Source organism: Zingiber officinale, chromosome 6A, assembly GCF_018446385.1.
Source record: "Zingiber officinale cultivar Zhangliang chromosome 6A, Zo_v1.1, whole genome shotgun sequence".
In the NCBI taxonomy this organism is placed as follows: Eukaryota; Viridiplantae; Streptophyta; class Magnoliopsida; order Zingiberales; family Zingiberaceae; genus Zingiber; species Zingiber officinale.
This window is the reverse complement of record NC_055997.1, coordinates 89330670-89353429: the sequence shown is the minus strand read 5'-3', so window position 1 is coordinate 89353429 and position 22760 is coordinate 89330670. Positions and strand designations below refer to the sequence as shown.

The 22760-nt window shown below is 35.1% G+C and overlaps 1 protein-coding gene across 2 annotated transcripts; it reads left to right on the top strand.

The window, feature by feature from the left end:
- The first annotated feature begins 3639 nt into the window (after nucleotides 1-3639).
- Nucleotides 3640-20899, top strand: LOC121996867 (electron transfer flavoprotein-ubiquinone oxidoreductase, mitochondrial-like). 2 transcript variants are annotated; one of them, XM_042551020.1, is made up of 18 exons: nucleotides 3640-4141; nucleotides 4342-4418; nucleotides 5925-6031; nucleotides 10002-10083; nucleotides 10156-10264; nucleotides 12699-12745; nucleotides 12851-12925; nucleotides 14244-14360; nucleotides 15003-15071; nucleotides 15781-15873; nucleotides 16223-16325; nucleotides 18224-18348; nucleotides 18497-18546; nucleotides 18631-18697; nucleotides 18810-18889; nucleotides 19613-19741; nucleotides 19825-19891; nucleotides 20441-20899. In XM_042551020.1, the coding sequence occupies exons 1-18, from the start codon at nucleotides 3730-3732 to the stop codon at nucleotides 20522-20524; spliced, it is 1893 nt and encodes a 630-aa protein (XP_042406954.1). In that variant the 5' UTR covers nucleotides 3640-3729; the 3' UTR covers nucleotides 20525-20899. The 2 variants fall into 2 exon arrangements, with proteins under 2 accessions (XP_042406954.1, XP_042406956.1); XM_042551022.1 differs by having other exon boundaries at nucleotides 4025-4157.
- Nucleotides 20900-22760: the final 1861 nt, after the last annotated feature.

Genomic DNA, 22760 nt, shown 5'->3' with positions numbered 1-22760 from the left:
AATCAAAAGAACACAACATTGAAAAACATATTCGAAATACTAGAATCGTAAGTCTCTTGTATTTGGTATTATTTCTAAAAATAACTAGTATGATGCGGAAAGTAAAATTACTAGTTATACCTTCTAGAAAAACCTCTTGATCTTCTACCGTATTCCTCTTCTAACCTCGGACGTTGTGTGGGCAACGATCTTCCGAGATGAGAAACCACCAATGAACCTTCTTCTCCTCCTAGCTAGGTTCAGCCAACACAAAGAAAGCTTCACCAAGGATGAAAGAAAAACACCAATCAAGCTCCAAGGGATGCAAGCTTTCTCTCCTTCTTCTTCTTCTTCTCCAAGTAGTATCCGGCCATCACAAAAGCTCCAAAGGAAGAGAGAGAGGTTCGGCCACCACAAAGAGGAAGAGGAAAAGAGAGGATGGTCGGCCACACCAAGGAATAAGAGAGGGAGAGAAATAATAGAAGTTGTACCTCATGAAGGCACCCCTACCCCTTCTTTTATATTCCTTGGCTTTGTCAAATAAGGAAATTTATTTATAATAAAATTTCCTTAACTTAATTTGACAATAATTAATTAAGAAAAAATAAATAAAATTTCCTAATTAATTGAATTGTGGCCGGCCACCTCATGGAGAACAAATAAGCCAATTTTTAATCAATAATTAAAACTTCCTTATTTGTTTTTGGAAATTTTAAAAAAATAAAATTTTCCTTTAAAATCCCTTCATGGTTGATAAAAAGAAATTTCTATAATTTTAATTTTCAATCATGTGAATAATTTTTAAAGAGAAAAAATAAAATATCTTTCCAATCTACAAATAAGGAAAGAGATATAATCTCTTTTTTTTAATCTTTTGTAGATCCTTTTACGAGAGATATTTTAATTTTAATTCTCTTTAATAAATTATATCTTCCACAAAATAAAAATTAAAATTAAAAATCCTTTTTAATTTAATTATGGCCAGCCCTCTCTAGCTTGGGTTCAAGCTAGGGCCGACCACCCTAAACCATGCTTAGGCCGGCCCTAGCTTGATTCCAAGCTAGCTTGGCCGGCCCCCTTTAGGTGGGTATAGAAGGTGGGTATAGGTGGGTATAGTACTCTATAAATAAGAGGTTACGATAGGGACCGAGAGGAGGAATTGGTTTTGGTCTCCCGATAAAATTAAGCATCCCGTGTTCGCCCCGAACACACAACTTAATTTTATCAATAATAATTCATTCCACTAGAGAACTATTATTGAACTACCGCACCAATCCCAAATTACATTTTTGGGCTCCTTCTTATTATGAGTGTGTTAGTCTCCCTGTGTTTAAGATATCAAATGTCTACTAATTAAGTGAGTTACTGACAACTCATTTAATTAATATTTTAGTCCAAGAGTAGTACCACTCAACCTTATCATCATGTCGGACTAGGTCCACCTGCAGGATTTAACATGACAATCCTTATGAGCTCCTCTTGAGGACATTATCAATCTAGTATCTCTAGGACACAGTTTCCTTCTATAATCAACAACACACACTATAAGTGATACCATTTCCCAACTTATCGGGCTTATTGATTCATCGAACTAAATCTTACCCATAGATAAATTAAAGAAATAAATATCAAATATATGTGCTTGTTATTATATTAGGATTAAGAGCACACACTTCCATAATAACCGAGGTCTTTGTTTCTTTATAAAGTCAGTATAAAAGAAACGACCTCAAATGGTCCTACTCATTACACTCTAAGTGTACTAGTGTAATTATATAGTCAAGATAAACTAATACCTAATTACACTACGACCTTCTAATGGTTTGTTCCTTTCCATTTTGGTCGTGAGCTACTGTTTATAATTTATAAGGTACTGATAACATCATCTTCTGCATGTGACACCATATACTATGTTATCTACAATATAAATTAATTGAACAACTACAAACAAATGTAGATAAATTGACCAAATGTGATTCTTTATTTAACATAAATGTTTACAAAAGCTTAGGCTTTCAGTATACACTCCAACATAATTTTATTTATCTTCGCACGGATCCGTGACTAGCTTCGGGGTTTCCGCAATACAAAAAGCGATTTTTGCGGCTCGAATTGATAACAGAATGCACTGGTAAAACCCCCTCTTTTAAATTACATTGGAGGTGTCTCGGTTCCTCTGGGCCGCCATCCTGATCTTTGATCTAATCTTCAGAGTTTGGCGTTTATCCTCTTGGAGGAGTCTCCAATCGTCTGAGGGTGCCTCCAACACTTCAACTCGAGGTGCCTCTAGCATTGAACTTTTATCCTCGTAGCTTGTCGGCTCTGGGGCTCCTCTAACCATCCGAGGTGCCTCCAGTCCCTTACTCAGGGCGCCTCCAATTAGTTGAGGTGCTCGAGCATTGTTCATCCAAACTTCAATTTTGCTCTAAGCTCTTGCAAAACATGTTAGTGTAAAATACTTACAAAACAGAGTTAGCACATATAATAATAAAATTATGAATCAAATCCGATCTTACCAAGACCAAGATTTAATCTTGATCTCAACTTAAATTTTTAAAATAGATTTAAGTTGAACCAGCGTCTACAGTCTCACTAGGACTCGCCCCCACTGGATCTCTTTTCTATTTGCTTACCTCCACTTACTATTTATAAACTTTCTCGGCTCTATGATCTCTTAACTAACCAAGTCTTCCTATAAGATACCCCATCTGAACTTTTGTCAGATCTTGTTGATTCAATTGGACTTCCTATCAAATATCATGTCCTCTCTAACCTATCTGGACTTCTTTCCAGTTATCTAGTCTCCCTGACTTAACTGGACTTAAACTTGGTGCCTAGTCCTCTAAACTCATCAAGTCTTTTAGGTTGCACACTTGGTAAACATATTAGAATACATAAAATCTAACTTTAATCTTTTATCATGCATCAAAACCTGAATTTGATTATAATGTTGATTACACCAACAAGGATTGTCTGATCTCGACTTAAAAATCTCTATTGGTTTCTTTAGTCGGATCAACACTTAAGGTTGTTCCAACTGGGATGCATCCTCATTGTCTCCTGAAAGGAAAAATCTCTCTAGGATTTACCTTACTTAGCTATCAAATATTTGACCTAACTGATCTATTTGGACTTCTACTTTTACTCAATGTCTAATCGATCCATCAGGACTTTCCTGACTTGATGTCTTGTCTAATCCTATCAGGTGCTCTCCTAAATCAACTCATCCGATCTTCTACTTAGTGTCTGATCCTTTTGATCCACTAAAACTCCTTATCTAATTTCTAGTCCTACTAATCTACTAGATCTTTTCGATACCTAATGTTTAGTCTACACCCATTAAAATATTTTATATTTAATGACTTACATATTTAACTCACATATTAAATACATAATAAATTTTTTATCATACATCAAAACGCAAGCTGGTGCACCAATATTATTTACTTATTACTTCTTATACTCTGCACCAGGTATGTTTTTTATTTTTTATTTTAGAATTTACGGTTTAACATTTAGGATTTAGATTATAATATTTAAATTTTAAAAAATAAAAAAAAAATTGCGTGCAGTGCTTCGCTTCGTGACCGTCTGCAGATAAGATCGACACGCGTAGCTCGATCTGGTTATTATTTATTGTTATCTTTTTCGATCAATTCGTTCGATAACCTTTTATTTTTCTACTGCGCAAATTGTACGAACACAGCCAAAGCCGTCCGCCGGAGAAACCACCGTTGCACCTCCTCCGCCATGTACCGATCTTTGATCTCCGCTTTCTCCTCCAAATCCCGCCCAATCTCATCCTGCTGTGTTAAACCTTCCTCCATTTCTCGCCTCACTACCTCTCCTCTTCAAGCACCGATCGTCTCCTCAGCACTCCCGACCGCCCGCAGCCTTCTATCTGATGCCCTAGATCCCCCGACACCCGCTGGTTTGACGAGATCGATCATCCGACATCGAGGATTTCTCGGGGACTGTCGCGTCATCGGAAGAAGTAGAGGCTACGCCAGCGGGTCTGGCGACCGGGAGATGATGGAGTACGATGTGGTCATTGTGGGGGCGGGGCCAGCTGGACTTTCTGCTGCCATACGGTTGAAGCAGATGTGCCTTGAGAGGAATGTTGATCTTTCCGTCTGCGTCTTGGAGAAGGGTCCTGAAGTCGGTGAGGTCCTAATCTGGTATTGTTTTTTCTTCTGTATTAGCAATCATCGGGACTTTCTTTTTTCATCTTTAGTTATTCACCTTTTTTTCGAGAATGCCTGAAAACTTACGTCTTGCTGTGCCATTTATTTTTCGTTTTTTGGTAAAATGTGACTTTGCTTATGGTAAGTGTTTCTCGTGACCTATAGATTTTTCTTGCAGGTGCTCATATTATATCAGGGAATGTGTTTGAGCCTCGTGCATTAGATGAACTAATCCCACAATGGAGGCATGAGGGTGTATGTTTACTCTCTATTGGTTCAGATTCCTATTTTAATTTTTTGAAATCATTCACATAGATAATTTTGTTTTCATTTTTTCTAATCATTGTGAGCTGAGGAGGAATATTATAAAAGGGAATCTTAACTTGTTGAACACCTAACGGGTTATGCTTTATTAGTTTCATTCTCCCAATGATGAACAAGGTCGATGAGAAATGTAATAATTAACAAGGAATTTGACACATCTCCTAATATTGTGTTAACTTGTAAGGTCTTTGGCTAATTGCGTATTCTTAACAAATGTGAGGTAAGAATCTCTCTTTTAGGCTGTTGGTATTATAGGTTGTTGCATATAAGGATTCTTAAAGTTGATTCTGTCAATCCCTAAAGTCTAACACTTAGAAAAGTAACCGATATATATGTACTCCCTACCTATATGTGGGTGGGTATATTTGACTAGCCCAAATTCATCACATAAATACATATGATAACATGGTTCTCGTACTGTGCCAAGCAGTACAGTTGAAACATATTGTTCCCACACCGAAACTCGATATTACTCTACAGATAATCTATCATATGTTGTTATGCTAATCATGTTAATGAGTATCATGACATATTGAAATTCGACTCCCCTTGGCATGCTATAAGATGTGTCAAGGTGCATTTAAATAATGTGTTACTTTTTTGTAGCTTTGTTCGTTTAATACATTGTAATTATACCCAAAATCTTGTTATGTATGGATGAGAGATTGTCGGTATCAACATCCATGATGGGTGCAGCTGGTTTGGGATGATCACCCATACCCTTTGTTATTCTTCTCAAGTATCATTCGGAAACTTCCCTTTATAGGAATGACATGTTTTAAGGCTTTGGGTTCTTAAAAATTTAATCACTTTCAATGAGACTAACTTTATGTTCCTGTCATCTAGTGTACATTGGTTGTGAAAATCAAATTAATATCTATCCACATGAAAATTGTGTTACTGAACAGTCAACAAATCTTGATTACATATCTGTTGTTTTTCTTGCTGCTTAAATATGATATAACTTGATGTTTACATCTAGATTTTGTGTATGCCCTAGATACTCTCCAATTATTACCTATAGTAATGACGCATGGATTCTTTGTTTACATTGTTTTGCAGGTGGGGATATTTAGTATACTGTATAATTGCTTGATACATATTGCACAATATTAATCCTTGATAAAATAAGCAAGATCTAACTATGGTAACAGTTCCTGAATTAGAGATACAACACCAGTTTTCTAGCTGAGGTCGCTTCTAAGATCTGATCATCTATAATGGAATTGTCGAAAGACCTACTAGAGTGGTGCTTGATTTAAGCACTACATGGAATTTCAGGGCTTTAGGTCATTTTGAGCGAGATGAGAAACAACAAGGACCTACCTAAAAATTAAAGTTGCTGCTATTTTCACTGAGAACTACAAATACAATGCCAACTTGTATTTTTTTTTTCTTTTACAGTATCTTTGTTGTTTTTGTGTAAATGTTCAACAGGCCCCAGTTGAGGTTCCTGTCTCCTCTGATAAGTTTTGGTTGCTTACGGAAAGTCACTCATTGGCACTTCCTTCTCCTTTTGATAACAAAGGAAATTATGTGATTAGGTGTGTAGCTTTTCATTTCTTACATCACCATAAAGAAGTTTTATGATTTGCTTGTATAATTTTTTAGATTTGAAGCTTCTCCATATTGCTATTATCTGCTGCATTTTGCTTTCTCTTCACCATATGAATTTGGCATATGTGCATCAACACCTTTCGGCAACATGTGAGAAAAAGCTATATTAAAGGCAGTGGCGGATCCCGACAAAATTTAAAGGGGTGCTCAAAGAAGGGACTAAAAAAAATATTTCTTGCTATCAAATAAATATATCAAAAGATAAAAGTACTGAACTGAGAACGATAATGATACAGATATAAAAATATGTGCATACCAATAAAGTAGTTATTTCTTGACACTTGAACTACCAGTACCAAGTTTGGATGTACAAAGAAGAAGAGGCAACGGTGTCCTACGAGTGTTCATATGTTGAAAATGTTGTAAAATTTGTTCATTTTCAATTGTGGCAAAAATATTCTTCTTCATTTATACTACCAAACTGTCATTCATCCACTCATCCCCCATCCTATTATGCAAATCAGTCTTGATAATTTTCATCGTAGAAAAAGTCCTTTCAACAGAAGCGGTTGCAATTGGTAAAATCATTACTAACTCGTCCAAACGATATACCAATGAAAAAAACCGTATTCTTGCAGTTCCAACCATATTTTTAGCCAGACTTCCCAAATCTTCAATCATAGAAAATTCACCTCGTACATTTTGAATGTAAGTCTCAAGTTGGTCCTAAGTATTACATGATCATTCAATGAAAAGTCCTCCGGATAAAGTTCAGCAAGGCGGAGTAGCTTACCAATGTCAAATTGAGAAAGAGAGTCCTTTGGATCTAAGCAAGCAAGGCAAGTAAGTGCCTCCGTACTTGATTATGAAAAATGATTATTCATCTCTTGAACCATCATATCAAGAACCTAATATTGCAACAATAAAAAAGTGAATAAAAAACACTATTAGAAAATTAAAATTCAATAAAATATTTAGAAATAATATCTCACAAAAATTTCAACACGATAGTGATGAAAATTAGTAATCATTTGCCCATTACGTTTGCTACGACCACGAGTTCTCATATTTTCTTCCATATTCAGTACTAAGATCATATGGTTACGATAAAGTTTGTTGACGACATCAAAAAAATTCTCCCATCCTTCCTCTCTCAATTTTGTAATATAACTTTCATTATCTAGATCAAACTGACAGCTAGTACAATGTTTTGATCCGTTTGTTGCAAGGCAAGCGACAATTCATTTGCGATTCCCAATAATGATTTCATCAAATGCATCACAAACACAAATTCATAACTTTCCATCTTATCAATCAAACTAGTGGTGATATCACTATTATCATCATTAGTATCATCATCATACACATTTTCAAGCACTTGTAAAACAGAAGTCCACGTTGACATCAAACGGAGAATAGTCATGTAATGTGAACCCCAACGAGTATCCCCTAGTCGTTTTAAATTGATTTCTTGATTTTTTTCCTTTACCACTAGCAATGCCTCCTTTCTCCAAACATTCTACAAGTTTGTTATGTTCAAGTTGTCTAAACTTGTCTTTTCTTTTATATGAAGCACCAGTAATATTCACAATCATAGTAACATATCGGAAGAAATCACTCACAATTCGATTGCTTTTAGCAATTGCAACAACAACTAGTTGAAGTTGGTGAGCAAAACAATAGACATACCTTGCAGATGAATTTTCCTTCAATATGAGAGCCTTCAGCCCATTATACTTACCTCGCATATTTGAAGCCCGTTGTATCTTTGACCTCTCAATCTTGATAATGACAACTTTTATTTTGCAAACAATTTATCAATAGCCTTCAAAGAAATAGCAGAAGTGTGAGACACACACACAATAGCAAGAAATCTTTCAATAACACATCCATGTTTGTTCACATGTCTTAAAACAACTCCCATTTGCTCTTTGACTGAAATGTCTCGACACGACATTCATCAACCATAAGAGAATATATTGTCTTTTATATTATTAAGAATGACATTTGTGACTTCAGCAGCACAAGCTCATGTTAAATCCTTTTTAACTGTTGGAGACTTCATTTAATTGTTTCCAAGGGCATGCTTATTCATTGTCTTGGCAACCTCGTCATTTCTTTGGGTATACCACTCAATCAATTCAAGAAAGTTACCTTTATTTGAGGAACTCGATGATTCATCATGCCCACGGAAAGACAAACCTTGATTCAAAAGAAAGCGTGTAACATCCAAAGTTGCCATTAATCGAGTGCAATATGCAATCTCCATTCCACGCCCCTGTGCTTTTAGCAAATTGGACACACTTTGTCGTTGATTTTGAAAAGCCTCAAGTTGTGTTCTTGCATCGTGAGCACTAGCTAACACCACCAACATGCGTGTTAAATACTTCCATTGCTTTTCTCCAATTATTCATCCCTGAATTAGTAAATGCCTCATCTCCGACTCGACATCCTTTATGAGAATTTTTAAAGAGATAGCACCTAAAACAAAAAGCTGCATCTTTTGATATGTTGTATGCTAACCATGAAATTTTTTTAAACCAAGCAACTTGAAAACTTCTATGCTCTTTACCAAATTGTTTTTGGGGATAACTATGGACAAATGGTTGCCAAGGTCCTCTAATCAAATATTCTCTTCGAATCTGATTTCTAATAGAAACATCAAATTCATTAATTGGTTTGTGTAGCCCTGGGTCCCTAACAACATCATTTGGGTCGAATTCAATGCAAGAATGTTTTTTCTTACTATTTTCTTCCTTAGAACTCTTAGAAGACTTAACACTTCGTTTTAAAATGTTCTCCATCAGCATAGTAGCTTGGGGGCGGGCGACGGGGCAAGGTTGGGGGCTTCACCGCTTCTGTGTGGGCGGGCGGGCAGGCAAGCCATGCAGAGCAGATGAGGTGTGAATTATTAGGTTATTAATTTTGGAAATTGGGAGTACAACTTGAGAATTCGTTCACAAATCAACACCATCAGATGTGTTTTTATTTTTATTGTTTGGTTTCCTTCTTAAGTACAATGACACCAACGGTGCCTTATTTAAGACAAAAAAAAAACAAAAAAAATAGAAGAATCGTCTTCTTCTGCGACTCTAGAGTCTGCTTTGCTCGAGTTCGTCTTCCTCCTCGCCTCTTGGACTGCAGCATGTAGGCGGAGCGCTGGAAGCTTGGAACTAAGGCAGGGGGTGCGAACAGAGAGCAAGTGAGTCTTTCCGCACACCCCCGTGCCCCCTTACCTCCGCCACTGATTAAAGGTGAGGAATATATTGAGATGGATGGGCAGATTTGTTAGCAGAGCTAAGGTAATAAAATGTTACTATCCTTTCTGGATATCTGGTTTCTCACCATCAAAAACTTTGATGACTGAAGCAAATCTAGCCTTATTTTAAGGGGCATTATTTGAACATATTCATCAATTAAGATGAATCTCCAATTTCTTTTATTTATCTTTTGTTCTTTAACAATGTTTTCTTTTTCTCACATTATTGTTGAGTTGTCAGAAACCAATAAACACTCATGTTTCTTCCTCATTATTATATATTGATGCACCTAACTCTCCTATAAGTTACATCTAGGATATAGATGCATCTTCATATGTGCTCTACACACTAATTATTGAGTAGCTTAATGGCTAGTATTTTGCTAGTGTGGCTTTAATAACTGAGTCTCATGCTAGGTCTGGGTATACAGACAAAATCTTTGCATGATCCTTGGCGAATGAGTGGTGGTCATGAACCTCCGCAAATTCTGGATAGAGGATGGGCACATAGAATACAAATTCTTTACAGAACTAAAACACTTCATATTCATAAATTTGATTTTTTTAGTCTAGTTACTCATAGTAGTTAGGGACATGTGCTTGGGAGTTTTGGTCTTATCTCTAGTTATTTTCTCAAATGATTTAGTTTATTTTGTATTCTGAAGAGAACTCCTCCTTCACACTATTTCCTCTTGTAGCTTGAGCCAGCTAGTCCGTTGGATGGCTTCAAAAGCTGAAGAGATCGGAGTTGAAATATATCCAGGTTTTGCTGCTAGTGAGGTAACATAACTGGTATCTCGAGTGTACAATATATTTAAAAGTATCTTTTTTCTGAGCTTTATAATTGGACAGATTTTATATGATGCAAATGACAGAGTGGTTGGGGTTGCGACTAATGATATGGGAGTTGCTAAAGATGGTTCAAAGAGGGAAACATTTCAACGTGGTGTTGAGCTGAAAGGCATGCATCTTTAACATCTGAAACAGACCACATTACTCTATTCTTTATGTATCTAGCATGATCCTGGACACGATATCCAAATACTAAGCTTGTATTTTTTTCATCTAGTCAGATTAAAATTATAGGATCACGATTGCGAGTAAAGGTGATGCACAACAAACTAATGAAAATAAGAGGAGAGAGGAGGAAGGTTTAGAAAACCAAGAGAATTTTATCGAATTAGCAAATTTTCAGACATATATTAAGCCACTTATATAAACTTTACAACAAAAACATAGTAGACTAATGACTGAGCCTAAAATTTTTGAATCAGCTTTATTTCGCATCATTCTTCCGATTGGGAAAAACTCTATCCATTTAATAGGGTTCTCAATGGAGCAGAGCAGCTTGTGTGATGAATTCTTCATCTCAATCGTCACCTTGCCATACATATTTTGCAAGCGGATTTAGGGTGGGGTAATAAGATTTAAATAAAATATATGATAACATAAACAAAATATGTATTGTTCTTTAAATTTCAATGCAAGGGGGGCCAGGATACAGCATAAATATTAGCACCCCCTCCTCCACCAGCATGCACATTATAATATTTGTATCTTATTCCTGCCTCATTTGCATCTTGAGTTCTCCACCCCATTTATATTATGGGTGGGATGGTGGCTCCAATTAGGTTAGTTGATGAAAGTCATTCATGGAGATACCTATAGATTCTTATGTCTTACCCTTGTTAAGTTTCAAAGAATATATTAGGTATAAATTCTGTAGCTTGTCGTCAGTCCTAAGCAATAGCTATATGTTTTATCCCCTTCATTTGTAAACCAATCTAATATTGACCGGCAGATTGTATGTCAGTATGAGGGGTATTAAGTCGACATCAGTAAAGAGGAACCATGGAGGGAAAGATGGAAATAAGAACAAGAAAAATAGTAGTAGTAGGAAAAATAAGAGGAAGGAAGAGTAGTTGATCCATTGTCATTACCACATATTGAAGAGGAAGATTCTCTTTAAATCAAGGGTAAGGGAAGGTATGCTTGTGTCAAAATTGTTGTAGTGCAATTGTGTCAAAATTGTTGTAGTGCAATTGTGTCAATCTTTTACCCGTTATAGTTGGCCGTTGGAAAAAGAAGTTTTGACCATGTTGACCAAAGTGACATGACATTAAAACCCCCTAATTTACATGGTGCAATTTTTTCCATATTAAAATAGATATCTCATTTGAACAAGTCATAACAGTTGGTATCTAACCATTCTGATCCTAAACATGGAGAGTGATTTGGAGAGGGTCTATGTTGTTATGGTGGTGCTATTATTGAGCCTAGTATGCTCTAGGCTATGGGTAGGACTTCCATTCTTGACGAGGATATCTATCCTTGTGTGAGGAATTTTAGGTACCCTAGTTTAGCCCCTCATGATGACTTATGGATTAACAAAAAGGCTCATAAATTTAGAGGAACTATAATTTACTTGGGCTTGAGCAATGGTCTAATGATTGTGCTAAACCATTGAAAGATTAGTCCTCTATTTGGGTTGCCTTAATAATTACTGTTGGAGTGAACATAATACTAGACATGGTGAGCTATTCAAAAATGGCAGCATGTGTGATGGGGAGCTACACCTGGACCTCACATGTTGGTCATTATGATTCTTTTGGGCTATAAGTTGGATTTTTGGTTTTGATGAGAACAGCAAGGCTTAATTGGACAGAGGTTTAAACTTTATCTCACAACCAGAATCGAGGGCAAATATAGAGGTTGCCTTTAATCAATGAGCATCTATTAACTTGGGTTTGAGTATTTTTGGTGAGTTGTTTGGCATAAAAATTAATAAAATAGTTCCCTCATTTTAACAAGGGTGGCATGACAGAAGGTGTCAAACTGAATATGTGCATTTCAGAAGCTTTAACCATGTCAACCCTGGGCTTGGAATCAAGGTAGGCAAGCAATGGAAATAGTGGAAATAGTGAAACATGGTGGATGGAATATGTATGCATCTTCTTATATCAACCCCTTCTTATTTCTCCTTATCTACTATTTGTATGAAATATACACAAATTACCTTTGCCAACTAGCTCGGCTTTGAGGACAATCTGGCATCTTGCTACCATTTCCATTCAGAAACATGAAACTGCTTCAAAATCCAGTTTTTTAAAACCTTGTTAGGAAAATCACTATCAGTCCTATTTTTCTTTATGCTAGTTTATATGTAGCTTGACTTTCAGTAATGTTTTTTTTACATATTATCTTTTATGAAAAAATGTGGTCCAAATTCCGTGCTTATACAAATTTGTATTATCTTTTGGGCTATAACTTGCATTCATGAAAAATAGAAGGTCATGATTTGAGGAATTCTTTTTCAACGTATGAATCTTTTTTTCCTTTTATGACATAGCAAGTTTTGATTTTGAAAATTACAAGATGTTTGAAATGTGTTGCAGGACGTGTTACACTTCTTGCAGAAGGATGTCGAGGATCACTATCAGAGGTTTGCAGAACTTGTATTCTTTGCCACTATCGCTATTGTGCCATCCCTTTTGTTAGTTTTTAAGATTGTAATTCTCATCTTTACATGTCAAAATTTTCTTGTTAGAAAATTATAAAGGGTCACCATCTGCGGGAAAAAGGACAAGGACAACATCAAACATATGCCTTAGGAATTAAGGAGGTAATTGATATTCTCTACTTGCTTTCTTTAATAATAATTTAGATATATTAATGCCATAGTCTAGTCTTGTATTTTTTTTTTCCTTATCACGAGCAGGGATGTTGTTTGCATATGTAGGTCTTTTGGCACTTCACTAGTACTATTTTTGAGATACAAATATCTGGCAAGCATTGCTGCAGATTTTCAATTCGGCTAAATGCACAAACATGAACTGATTTGCTTTTTCCAAATCAATTGCAGCTTCTGATTTCAATTACCTTATGGCAATATCCCTAGCATATTCCTTGTGTTACTCCTAATAGGAAATACCCCTAGCATAATAGAATCTGTATTTCCTTGTTGCTTTTGAGTGATTTGGAAATCCATCTTCTCTTCAATTTTGTATTCCCAGTTCCAAATTATGAAGCCAACTCAATCTGGCTCTCAAAGTTTTTGATAATTCAACAGCAACGCCAAACATCTCTTAGCACAACCATATAAAAATCTACGTGACATTTAAACTCCAAATGATAAAAAGTTTCCTTTTGGCCTTTCCATTTTGAATGTGAAATGCTGTTTTATTATTCATATTAGTTGGAGAATACTTTACTAATATTTTTCAGAAAAGAGAACTATTACAGAATTAGAATCTTGATATAATAACTTATAACTACTTAATATGGGACCTCTCCATTTCCATTGCTCACTTCTTATCCAATTATGCTATCTTCTTTAATATGATGAATAATAGATTCAAGTCATCTCAAAAACTCACCTATAAGGAATTTCGTTGTTTCCTTGATTATTTTCTTATTGTTGAGCCTACACGTCATATGATAATTTAGTTATATTTTGAACCTATAGTTCTAAAAAATTTCTGCATGGTCAGAGTATCTTTTTCTGCACGATCAAAGTCTCGAGTTTAATCCATTTATACTATCAACATTGGCAAAATAAAATTTGTAAATAATTTACTTCAAGGAGGTTTAGTTTGGATATGTTTGTTGAATTCATGTGGTATTAACATAAAAAAGATGGATTTTAGAGTTGAAATTGGTTGTTATTAGTAACCGTCCTTATAATTTGAAACTTGAATCTTCTTCCAGTAATCCCTATATGATTGTTTTGTGAGTAATTGGTTTGTCATTTTGTTGGAGAACGAGATAATTATTATCCAAATGTTAAAGGAATCTAAATCTTGTTTTTACAAGTGCACATAAGAGTTGCTTTCAGATGTTTTGAACAAAGATTTCTGACCGCATCCTTATTCAAGGTCTTTCTGTTCAATGTTTCATGTGTCAAATATTTAAGTTCTTGACGAGAAGGCATGCATATTCAGGTATGGGAAGTTGAAGAAGAGAAACATAACCCAGGAGCTGTGCTTCACACTATTGGATGGCCACTGGATATGAAGACATATGGAGGTTCTTTTCTGTACCATATGAGCAATAGGCAGGTGAATTAGTATTTCTTTTTCTTTCCATTAAATGACATGATGAGCAGAATAGAGGGTGATATTCTATAGGTTAAAGCAAGTTTAAAATATCGTTTTATGTTATATCACAAACTAATAATGTGGTGTTAGGAGAATGATATTTGTGCATATTAGAATGCCAACAAATGCACCTAGTTTTATTTTGTCATTTTTTTAATCTCCAACTAAAAAATTCTCAAGTCACTGTGATTGCCTGGCCATCTTGTGTGCTGAGATGTACAACTTTCCCAAGATTTAAGAGCCTTGGTGTGTCAGTTTCAGGTTTCTATGTATTAGTAGTTAACCTAGAGAAACCTAACTTTTCAAAAAAAAAAAAAAAAAAAAGAGGGAATCATACACCAATGGACTAATTTTGCGGTTAGTGTAACTATACACAATTTTCACTCCGTTATTTTCCTTCTCAAGTTGCATCTGCTTCTTTAAGCTAACTGCTCCTACTGTTTAATATTTGAAAACAATCCTTGTCACTGGGATATTTATTTGCAGTTAGCATAGCAATGCATTTAATTCTTTCTGTTAAGATTTCATTTTGTTGCTTATTACTTTTAATGTGTATTGTGATTTTTAGGATACTGAGTCCATTGTTTACATGTTTATATGCAGATTGCAATTGGACTAGTTATTGCCTTGAACTATCAGAATCCATATTTGAGTCCGTATGATGAATTCCAGGTAATTTTACCTGGGATACATGGTCTCTATGATATCCCTCAAAATATGGTGTTTGTAATCTTGTAGTTGGAGCATTAATCGGAAACTGTGTGCTTATTGATTGTTTGCATTTTAAAATCAGTTTTAGCTCTTACATAGTCAAAGTCAAAAGAAGACAACCTAATCAGTATGTTTAATTTTCTAATCCTAATAAATTGTTGCAGCACTAACCCTATCAATGCTACCCTATCGTATCTTGGCACCTGTTATATGGTGTGAACTTCAGTTCATTAGTTTTCTTTATCTCTTTACAGTGTTGGCACATAATCCATATTAGTTTGATACTATCTGGATTTTGATGGTATGCGCTTAAATCTAAAGTGTTATCCGTGTATTGATTCTAAAATCTGTCTTCCTCTTATAGAGTGCCACATCTATGAACATAAACACACATCCAAAATTGTTTGTTCAGGTTGGGAGATTTAAAATTCGATTAGAAAGATAGCTAATATCAATCAACAATTTTCATCTAAGAAATACTTTTCATTTAATTATCTTCAAAAGTAGTTGGAAACAATAACTGATTCCTTCTAAACAAATTTTGTTCTGTATTATTCTTTGGTTAATTTGGTAGTCTTTCTACTCAGTTTATTTCTTCCATGCATTTTGATCGACCAAATTAAGCATTTGATTGACTATTCTGTTTTCTGTGTCTCATGCTAAATTTTAGAGATTCAAGCATCATCCTGCAATAAAACCTCTCCTGTCAGGTGGAACAGTTCTTGAATATGGTGCTCGCACACTAAATGAAGGTGGTTTTCAGGTAGGCATGGGGACTTGAGTATTTCATAAAAGCTGATATGGTCCAGACTTTAGGACTCAAAATAGTACTGGAAACAGTTTGAGCTTGGTGCCATGGACTGGAATTGTTCTGTTGTCCATATGCATGCTGATCAGCAAGAGTTGATATCAAGAAAAAATTATAAATGATTAGGAACAGACAAAAATAAGTTATATCTATCAAGACATTAGTTCTTTTCTGTCTTATATGTACAAGCCATATGATTGTGATCTAGGACCATGATATATAACACCTTATGTACTCATCTATACATAAGTATTCCATTTTTAATGTAGAGATACTGACATGGCTATCTTACATCTATTTTCAGTCTATACCGTATCCAGTTTTTCCTGGAGGAGCAATTATTGGATGTTCTGCAGGCTTTTTAGATGTGCCGAAGATAAAGGGCACACATACTGCCATGAAATCAGGTCTTGGATATTTTACTCCATTCTTTCTGAAAGCCTGAGTTGATTCATCACTCCTTTCTATGGCATGCATATATTTATCTGTTTCGAGTTCTTTACTAGCATAATTGAACAGACCACCTATTTACCTCTTCTCTATTCAAAGTAGAATTTTGCTTATTACACATTATAAATATGCATGAGAATATTACAACCATTGTCATCCACATGCGGACATCAAGAGCATAAAATGGATAAAGTCTTTATTTTAAGTGAATCATTTAGAAAGGCTTACCAAGTGCAAAAATAAGTCATCAGGACATTATTGCAGAAGATAAACTAAAAAAACATACCAGAGGCCTCTCAGACAAACTTGCTCTTCTTTGCAGTGAGCTCACTAAGTCACTCACTAGGATCTGGGGGAAAAATTATTTATGCAACTAGGGTCGAGTTCGTTTCTTCCGAGTCAAGGTCAAAGCAATTATATATCAAATGCTAGAGATCAAGTAAAATTATAAGAAAATAAGAGTAAATTTGATGGAATATAATGATGCATTATACAAAACATTACAAGGAAGTGTGAGAGCATAATTCACATAGAAACTTCTGTACTCCCTTGGAAAAGTGGACATACATGTCAAAGTGTGTCATGAGTTCACACAGTGAATTCTATTTTTGTCAATAAATAACCACTATAAAACACAATCTACTAGTATTGATTCCCTATATCAGGGGGCAAAAATTGAGCGTTTGGGTATGTCGTAATAAGAAAGCAATAACAAGTGTAATAAAGAAGATGATATACAAATGAAGGAACAAATTACTAAACGTGATGCATTGTTGGTTCTTTAGAAAATCATATTCATAGGATATAAAATCATATATCCATCTAGCACAATCTAAACTAATTATTAATAATTAGATCTATAGCGTGTCAGAAAATCAAAGAACATTTATAAATTAAGTAGTGAATGGAAGAATTGTATTACACTTGAGGTCTTCAAGAATGAAAAAAGAACACTAAATGAAATTTTGGTAGGTTGTGATTGGATATAATAGCTTCATAATGATCATTTTCCTTACACTACATATATTGATTGATTATTCATTTTCAATTAGAGTAACTTCTAAGTTTAGAGGACAACTTAACTTGCAACTCACTACATATATTAATTAATTATCTAATTGCGCTTAGACTAACTGCAATGTTTAGAAAACAACTTAACTTGCAATTCTATGACATTTTATATAATAGATGAGACCGTTATTGGATTAATCAATCCATTTGCAAAATTATTAATACCACAAATTCATTGAACCTTTTGATAAATTATGCAGTACAATGAGTCGTATGTAATAAAAACTAGTTAAATAAAAAATTATCCAAGAATGGGCTTGAAATTAGTAAGATTATAATAGGGATTTTACATAAATAATCCATTACTATTTATATTCTGGAAAATTGATTTAGTAGCGCTTTTGGTTTCCCACATTGACATTTTGCAATGCATCATACATTTCATTAATATTCATAATAGTAATGCAACATTGTCATGATCAATTATAAGCAAAGATTTCACAAAATTGATGCCAACGATATGTAAAAGCTGATAGAAGAATAAAGGAGATTAAATAACGCACCACCAAAAAGAAGGGTGAAGAACCCTGCTTGAAATTTGAAGTCAACTCTTTGCGCAATATATTTAAGCTCCAAAATTTTAATTTTAAATTCGAAATTTATAGAAATATTAGTAAACATAAAACTCCAGCATTTGAATTTTAGATATAAAATTCGGAACTAAATAAAAAGGAAAATATTTCGTGCATTGGATTTCAAAATTTGAAATAGAGATCCTTGGATGCCCGAGCATCAAATTGTTTTTTTCAAAATAGTTTAACTTGATGAACTTTGTTCTTTCTAGGTATGCTGGCAGGAGAGGCAGCTTTTAAGGTGCTTATTGAAGGAGCAAAAATGGAAATGTACTGGGACAATCTGAAAAAATCTTGGGTGTGGGATGATCTAAAAAGGGCCAGAAATTATAGACCAGTTAGTCATGAATCCATTATCTTGTCATAGCATATTGCCAGACAAAGTCCACAGGATCAACACCATAAGCACATTAGTGAATCTTTTTTCATTTTGGCATATATGTTTTCCTATTTCATTTATGAAGAACATTTTCATTCTCTTGCAGGCATTTAATTATGGCCTTATTTCTGGCTTGGCCTTCTCAGCATTAGAGCGGTAGATTGACTTACATGTCAATGTTATGATTTCTGCATTTTCAACATCAAATTGCCAAGTTATCAGGGTCTTATTTCATTGCAGTTATATATTTAGGGGAAGATTGCCTTTGACACTGAAGCATGGAAAACCAGATCATAAAGCTACGCATGTGAGGACCAGTTGCTTCTGATTGTTAGAATATAAAATTCTATTACATATTGATGATGGGAAATTTGAAAATGAATTATTAATTTCACCTGGAGATTTGGAATTTTCCACAGACCTCCAGTATGCACACTCCAATCCAGTATCCCAAACCTGATGGACAAATTTCTTTTGATGTGCCAACTTCCCTGTACAGGTATGTTGAATGTCAAACTATATATCTGCAATGCTTCCTTTCAATGTTAAAATATTTTTATTAGTAGGCCACGCACTGCAGAACTGTAAGATCAATGAATTCTTCTATTTTTATGGTGCCCTTCAAGCTACGGAGAATTGCTTTCTGTGGCTCTCATCGCATGATATCTCCATCCATAGAAAGTCTTGAGTTCCTTATAGGAGATTAATAAGAATAGATTTAGCAACTTGCAAGGAAAACCAGAAAGAACAATTTAAATGTAAATTCCTTCATCAAGGACAGAATTTGATTATGGGTTTAGTTTTGTTTAATATGAATTTGAATTAAGCATTTCCACACTTTGCAAGCTCGCTGACTGTTTGCTTATGCCTTTATTTGGATGACACTTGCCTGTCATATAACCTTTAATTGCCATTCTATTAATGGTTATTGCACTGATTGTCTTTATCTTCACATTTGTCAAAGTTCAGTCCACTAGTACATAATTTAGATCAATTATGGGTGTTTTAGTTTTACGTAATTATAACTACACTGATTGGAGAATAAGAACTTCCCCTTTTGTTTTAAGTAGTTAATCTTAGTTTTTAATCATAGAGAACTGGTGCTTACTTTGACAACCAGATCCTTTGATAGAATTTTACTAGAACAGTAGCATCTGTTATCTTTTTCTCCTACACTATTGCTCTATACTTGAATAATTTGATTTGATCTATGCTACTGCAGAAGTAGCACAAATCATGAACATGACCAGCCTGCTCATCTACATTTGAAGGATCCAACATTACCTGAATCAGTAAATCTTCCACTATATGGTGGACCGGAATCAAGATATTGCCCAGCCCGTGTATATGAGTAAGTCAATTCTATGGTCATATTGTGGCAGAAAAGACTCAACACATTTGTGATTAATCTTGTTTATTGTTGTGTTTGTGAAGGTATGTTCCAGATGAGAATCAAGTCATGAAGCTTCAAATCAATGCACAAAATTGCCTTCATTGTAAGGTACTAAATTCTCGCTCAGATCTCCCTTCTTTGTTACTCTAGTAAAAGGGTAAGGTACCTACATAACTGATTTTAATAATGAAGTTGTTCTATTGTCATGGATTGTCTTGGCCATACATACTAAGTGATGATACATTTATACAAGGTCCTTGATACCACAAATAAACTTTTTTTTTTATCGTAATTATTGTGGCTAGGTGACAAGGCTTTCCTGGTTAAATGCACCTCCTAATCATACTACAGGAACATTACTAATCTAATGAACAGGTTTTATCTTTCTTAGCTTGATGGTTGAATGATTTCATGCTATTAGATGTTTAGCATTAGCCTTGGAATTTCAACATTTTAAGGATGCCTTTGGAACCAAATTATCGCATTTCTTTATAGAAGTGTTTACTAGTTCCTCGACAGTTGCCATTGAGTGGGTGTTTTAGGTGAAAAATTAACTGCTGTATTACTTGTTTTAGAAATCCTTGGTTACTATGGTGCTTTTAATGAAATATCTGAATTGCTCTCACGGTAATGTTGTTTTTGTTAATCATGTCGTAGGCCTGTGACATTAAAGATCCGAGGCAAAACATTGAGTGGACGGTACCTGAAGGTGGTGGTGGACCTGGATACACAGTTATGTGATATCATCCCACACAAAAAAGAGGCCACCACTCGCAGTCGAATGCAACGATCAGCAATATGATTGATGGCTTGCCTCTTCCTGGACACATTCTGTCATACTAGTTTTCTCTCTCAAATGGGAAGTACTTGCTCGTGGTCTGTAGATTCTTGTCATCTAGGAACACAGGAAAACGATAAATTATTGCAATAGGAATAAAGGAGGTGAAGTTTCTGCTGTTCATAAGAGGACAAAGTTGGTTCAGTGGGGAAATGTGATCATCCTCTGTTTCCGTATTACCCTCTTTTTCTATTTCTGGAACTCATTATTGTTCCTGTAAGCAACCTTATTCCAAACAATCAATTCTAATCAAATCTGTAGGCCTATTTTACAACACAGTGATTGGTTAGCAAGATTGTTTAATTAGCGCGAATTTGAATGTTAACCTTGCTACCATCCTTTAGAACCATCCGTGTTGATGTTGGTGGGCACTACATCTCTTGTATAATGATCGATTTTTAGCAATTGGCGATCTGGTATTTACTCGCATAATGGTCGAGTTTTAGCAATTGACGGTTTGAGATTTATTTTATCATGTGTTTAATGTTTGTGTACCTATATATATATATATCTCTATATCCATGTGTTGATAGGGGATATAGCGAATTTATTTTTATTCTTTTATTGTTTATTTTAAAACCATCAGTGCTAAGAGGCATATAAGGAATCACAGTCAAGAGCTAATGGTGTGAATATATTTTTAAAGCACTATGAATATTATAGTGCTCTCATTGTTATTATTATTATTTTTATCAGAAGTGTATATGTTGATGGTCAATTATTTATAGAACTTTTAAATTCCTGTTTATGATCAAATTCGAAGATTTTTTTTTAAAAGAAGAAATAAATGGGAATTAATTCCTTACCATCAAAGATTGTGACAAATCAGAAGATTGCTGTATACGCAAATGGAAGTGCATTAACTGCATCCGTTTCTAGGGTTCCCCTCCCCCATCCCTCCCCTCCATCCTCGATCCACCGTCCAGTAATATCCCAACGGCGGATCTAAAGCTATTAGTTCCACTAATATAACAACACCTCACTCACGCCCAAAATTGCACCAGTCGTCTATTTTCTTCTTCTCCACATCGCTCCGTTCTATCTCATCGAAGTGCAAAACGATCATATTTCATGGACGACGCAATACGAGGAGAAGAAGAAGAAGAAAGCAAAGTGGGAGCTTTTTCTTTAATTTGAGGCGAATGTTGTCTGGCTCGAGGTTTCACCAATTCTCCCCGATAAGTCTCACTTTGATATTTATATCTGCAAACGAAGAATTGAAGAGACCTCGGACCAGGCTTCATTCCCCCCAATCACAGCTTCCATCACCACCATTTCTCTTCCTTCAATACATAAATTATATCTATATGATATATGTGTGTGTTTTCCTTCTTACGATTTCTCTCTTTTTGGATTAAAGTGGTGAGAGAAATTGATTTCTCTTGGTATTCTGCAATATTAAGTCCTCCATCTAGAGATGTTCTTTGCCATCTTTAATTGTCTCTGAAATCTAACTGCATTAATATTACTGCATGATACTTTACTGATGCAGGATTGATTAGCTACTGTATGTATTGTATTGTTTCATTGACAGCTACGTACAACTACATTGGCAATCTTTTATTTTGCTCTTCAACTATTTGTTTCTCAGAATTTAGATGATCTTAATTATGTCTGGGACGCATGTAGTTTTTTGGAGTTATAGCAGCTTGTACGTAACTCAATAAGGGCAAGCATGCATGACGTCGTCGATGAGACCGAGCCGGTTGCCGACACGGCGGCCGTCATGGACGCAGGAGTTGAGAATAATCCGTACGGGAGCTGGAGGTCCTGGCCATGATGAACGTCATCTCCGGCGATAATTCGTGGAACTGCTCCAGCCGTCTCTAAACGATAGGGTTTCATTGAATAGAAGCGGAAGTGAAGGAATTCTCCCCCCTGCACTGTTTACTTGGAGGATGGATTTAAAAATTAAGAAAAGTTGTTCGTAAAGAAAATTTTCTATTGTTTATTTCGTTAGAAGGACGAATTAGTTATTCTTTTTGTTGTTTACTTCTAATCAAATAATGGATGGATAGATTCTTGAATCCATCAGCAGATTACTTTGTTTTTTTTTTTTAGCTTTTTTTACCCATCTAAAATTGGACGGAAGCCACGTCTCTCCTTACACTGTGCACCTCTAACAATCCGAACGCTTCT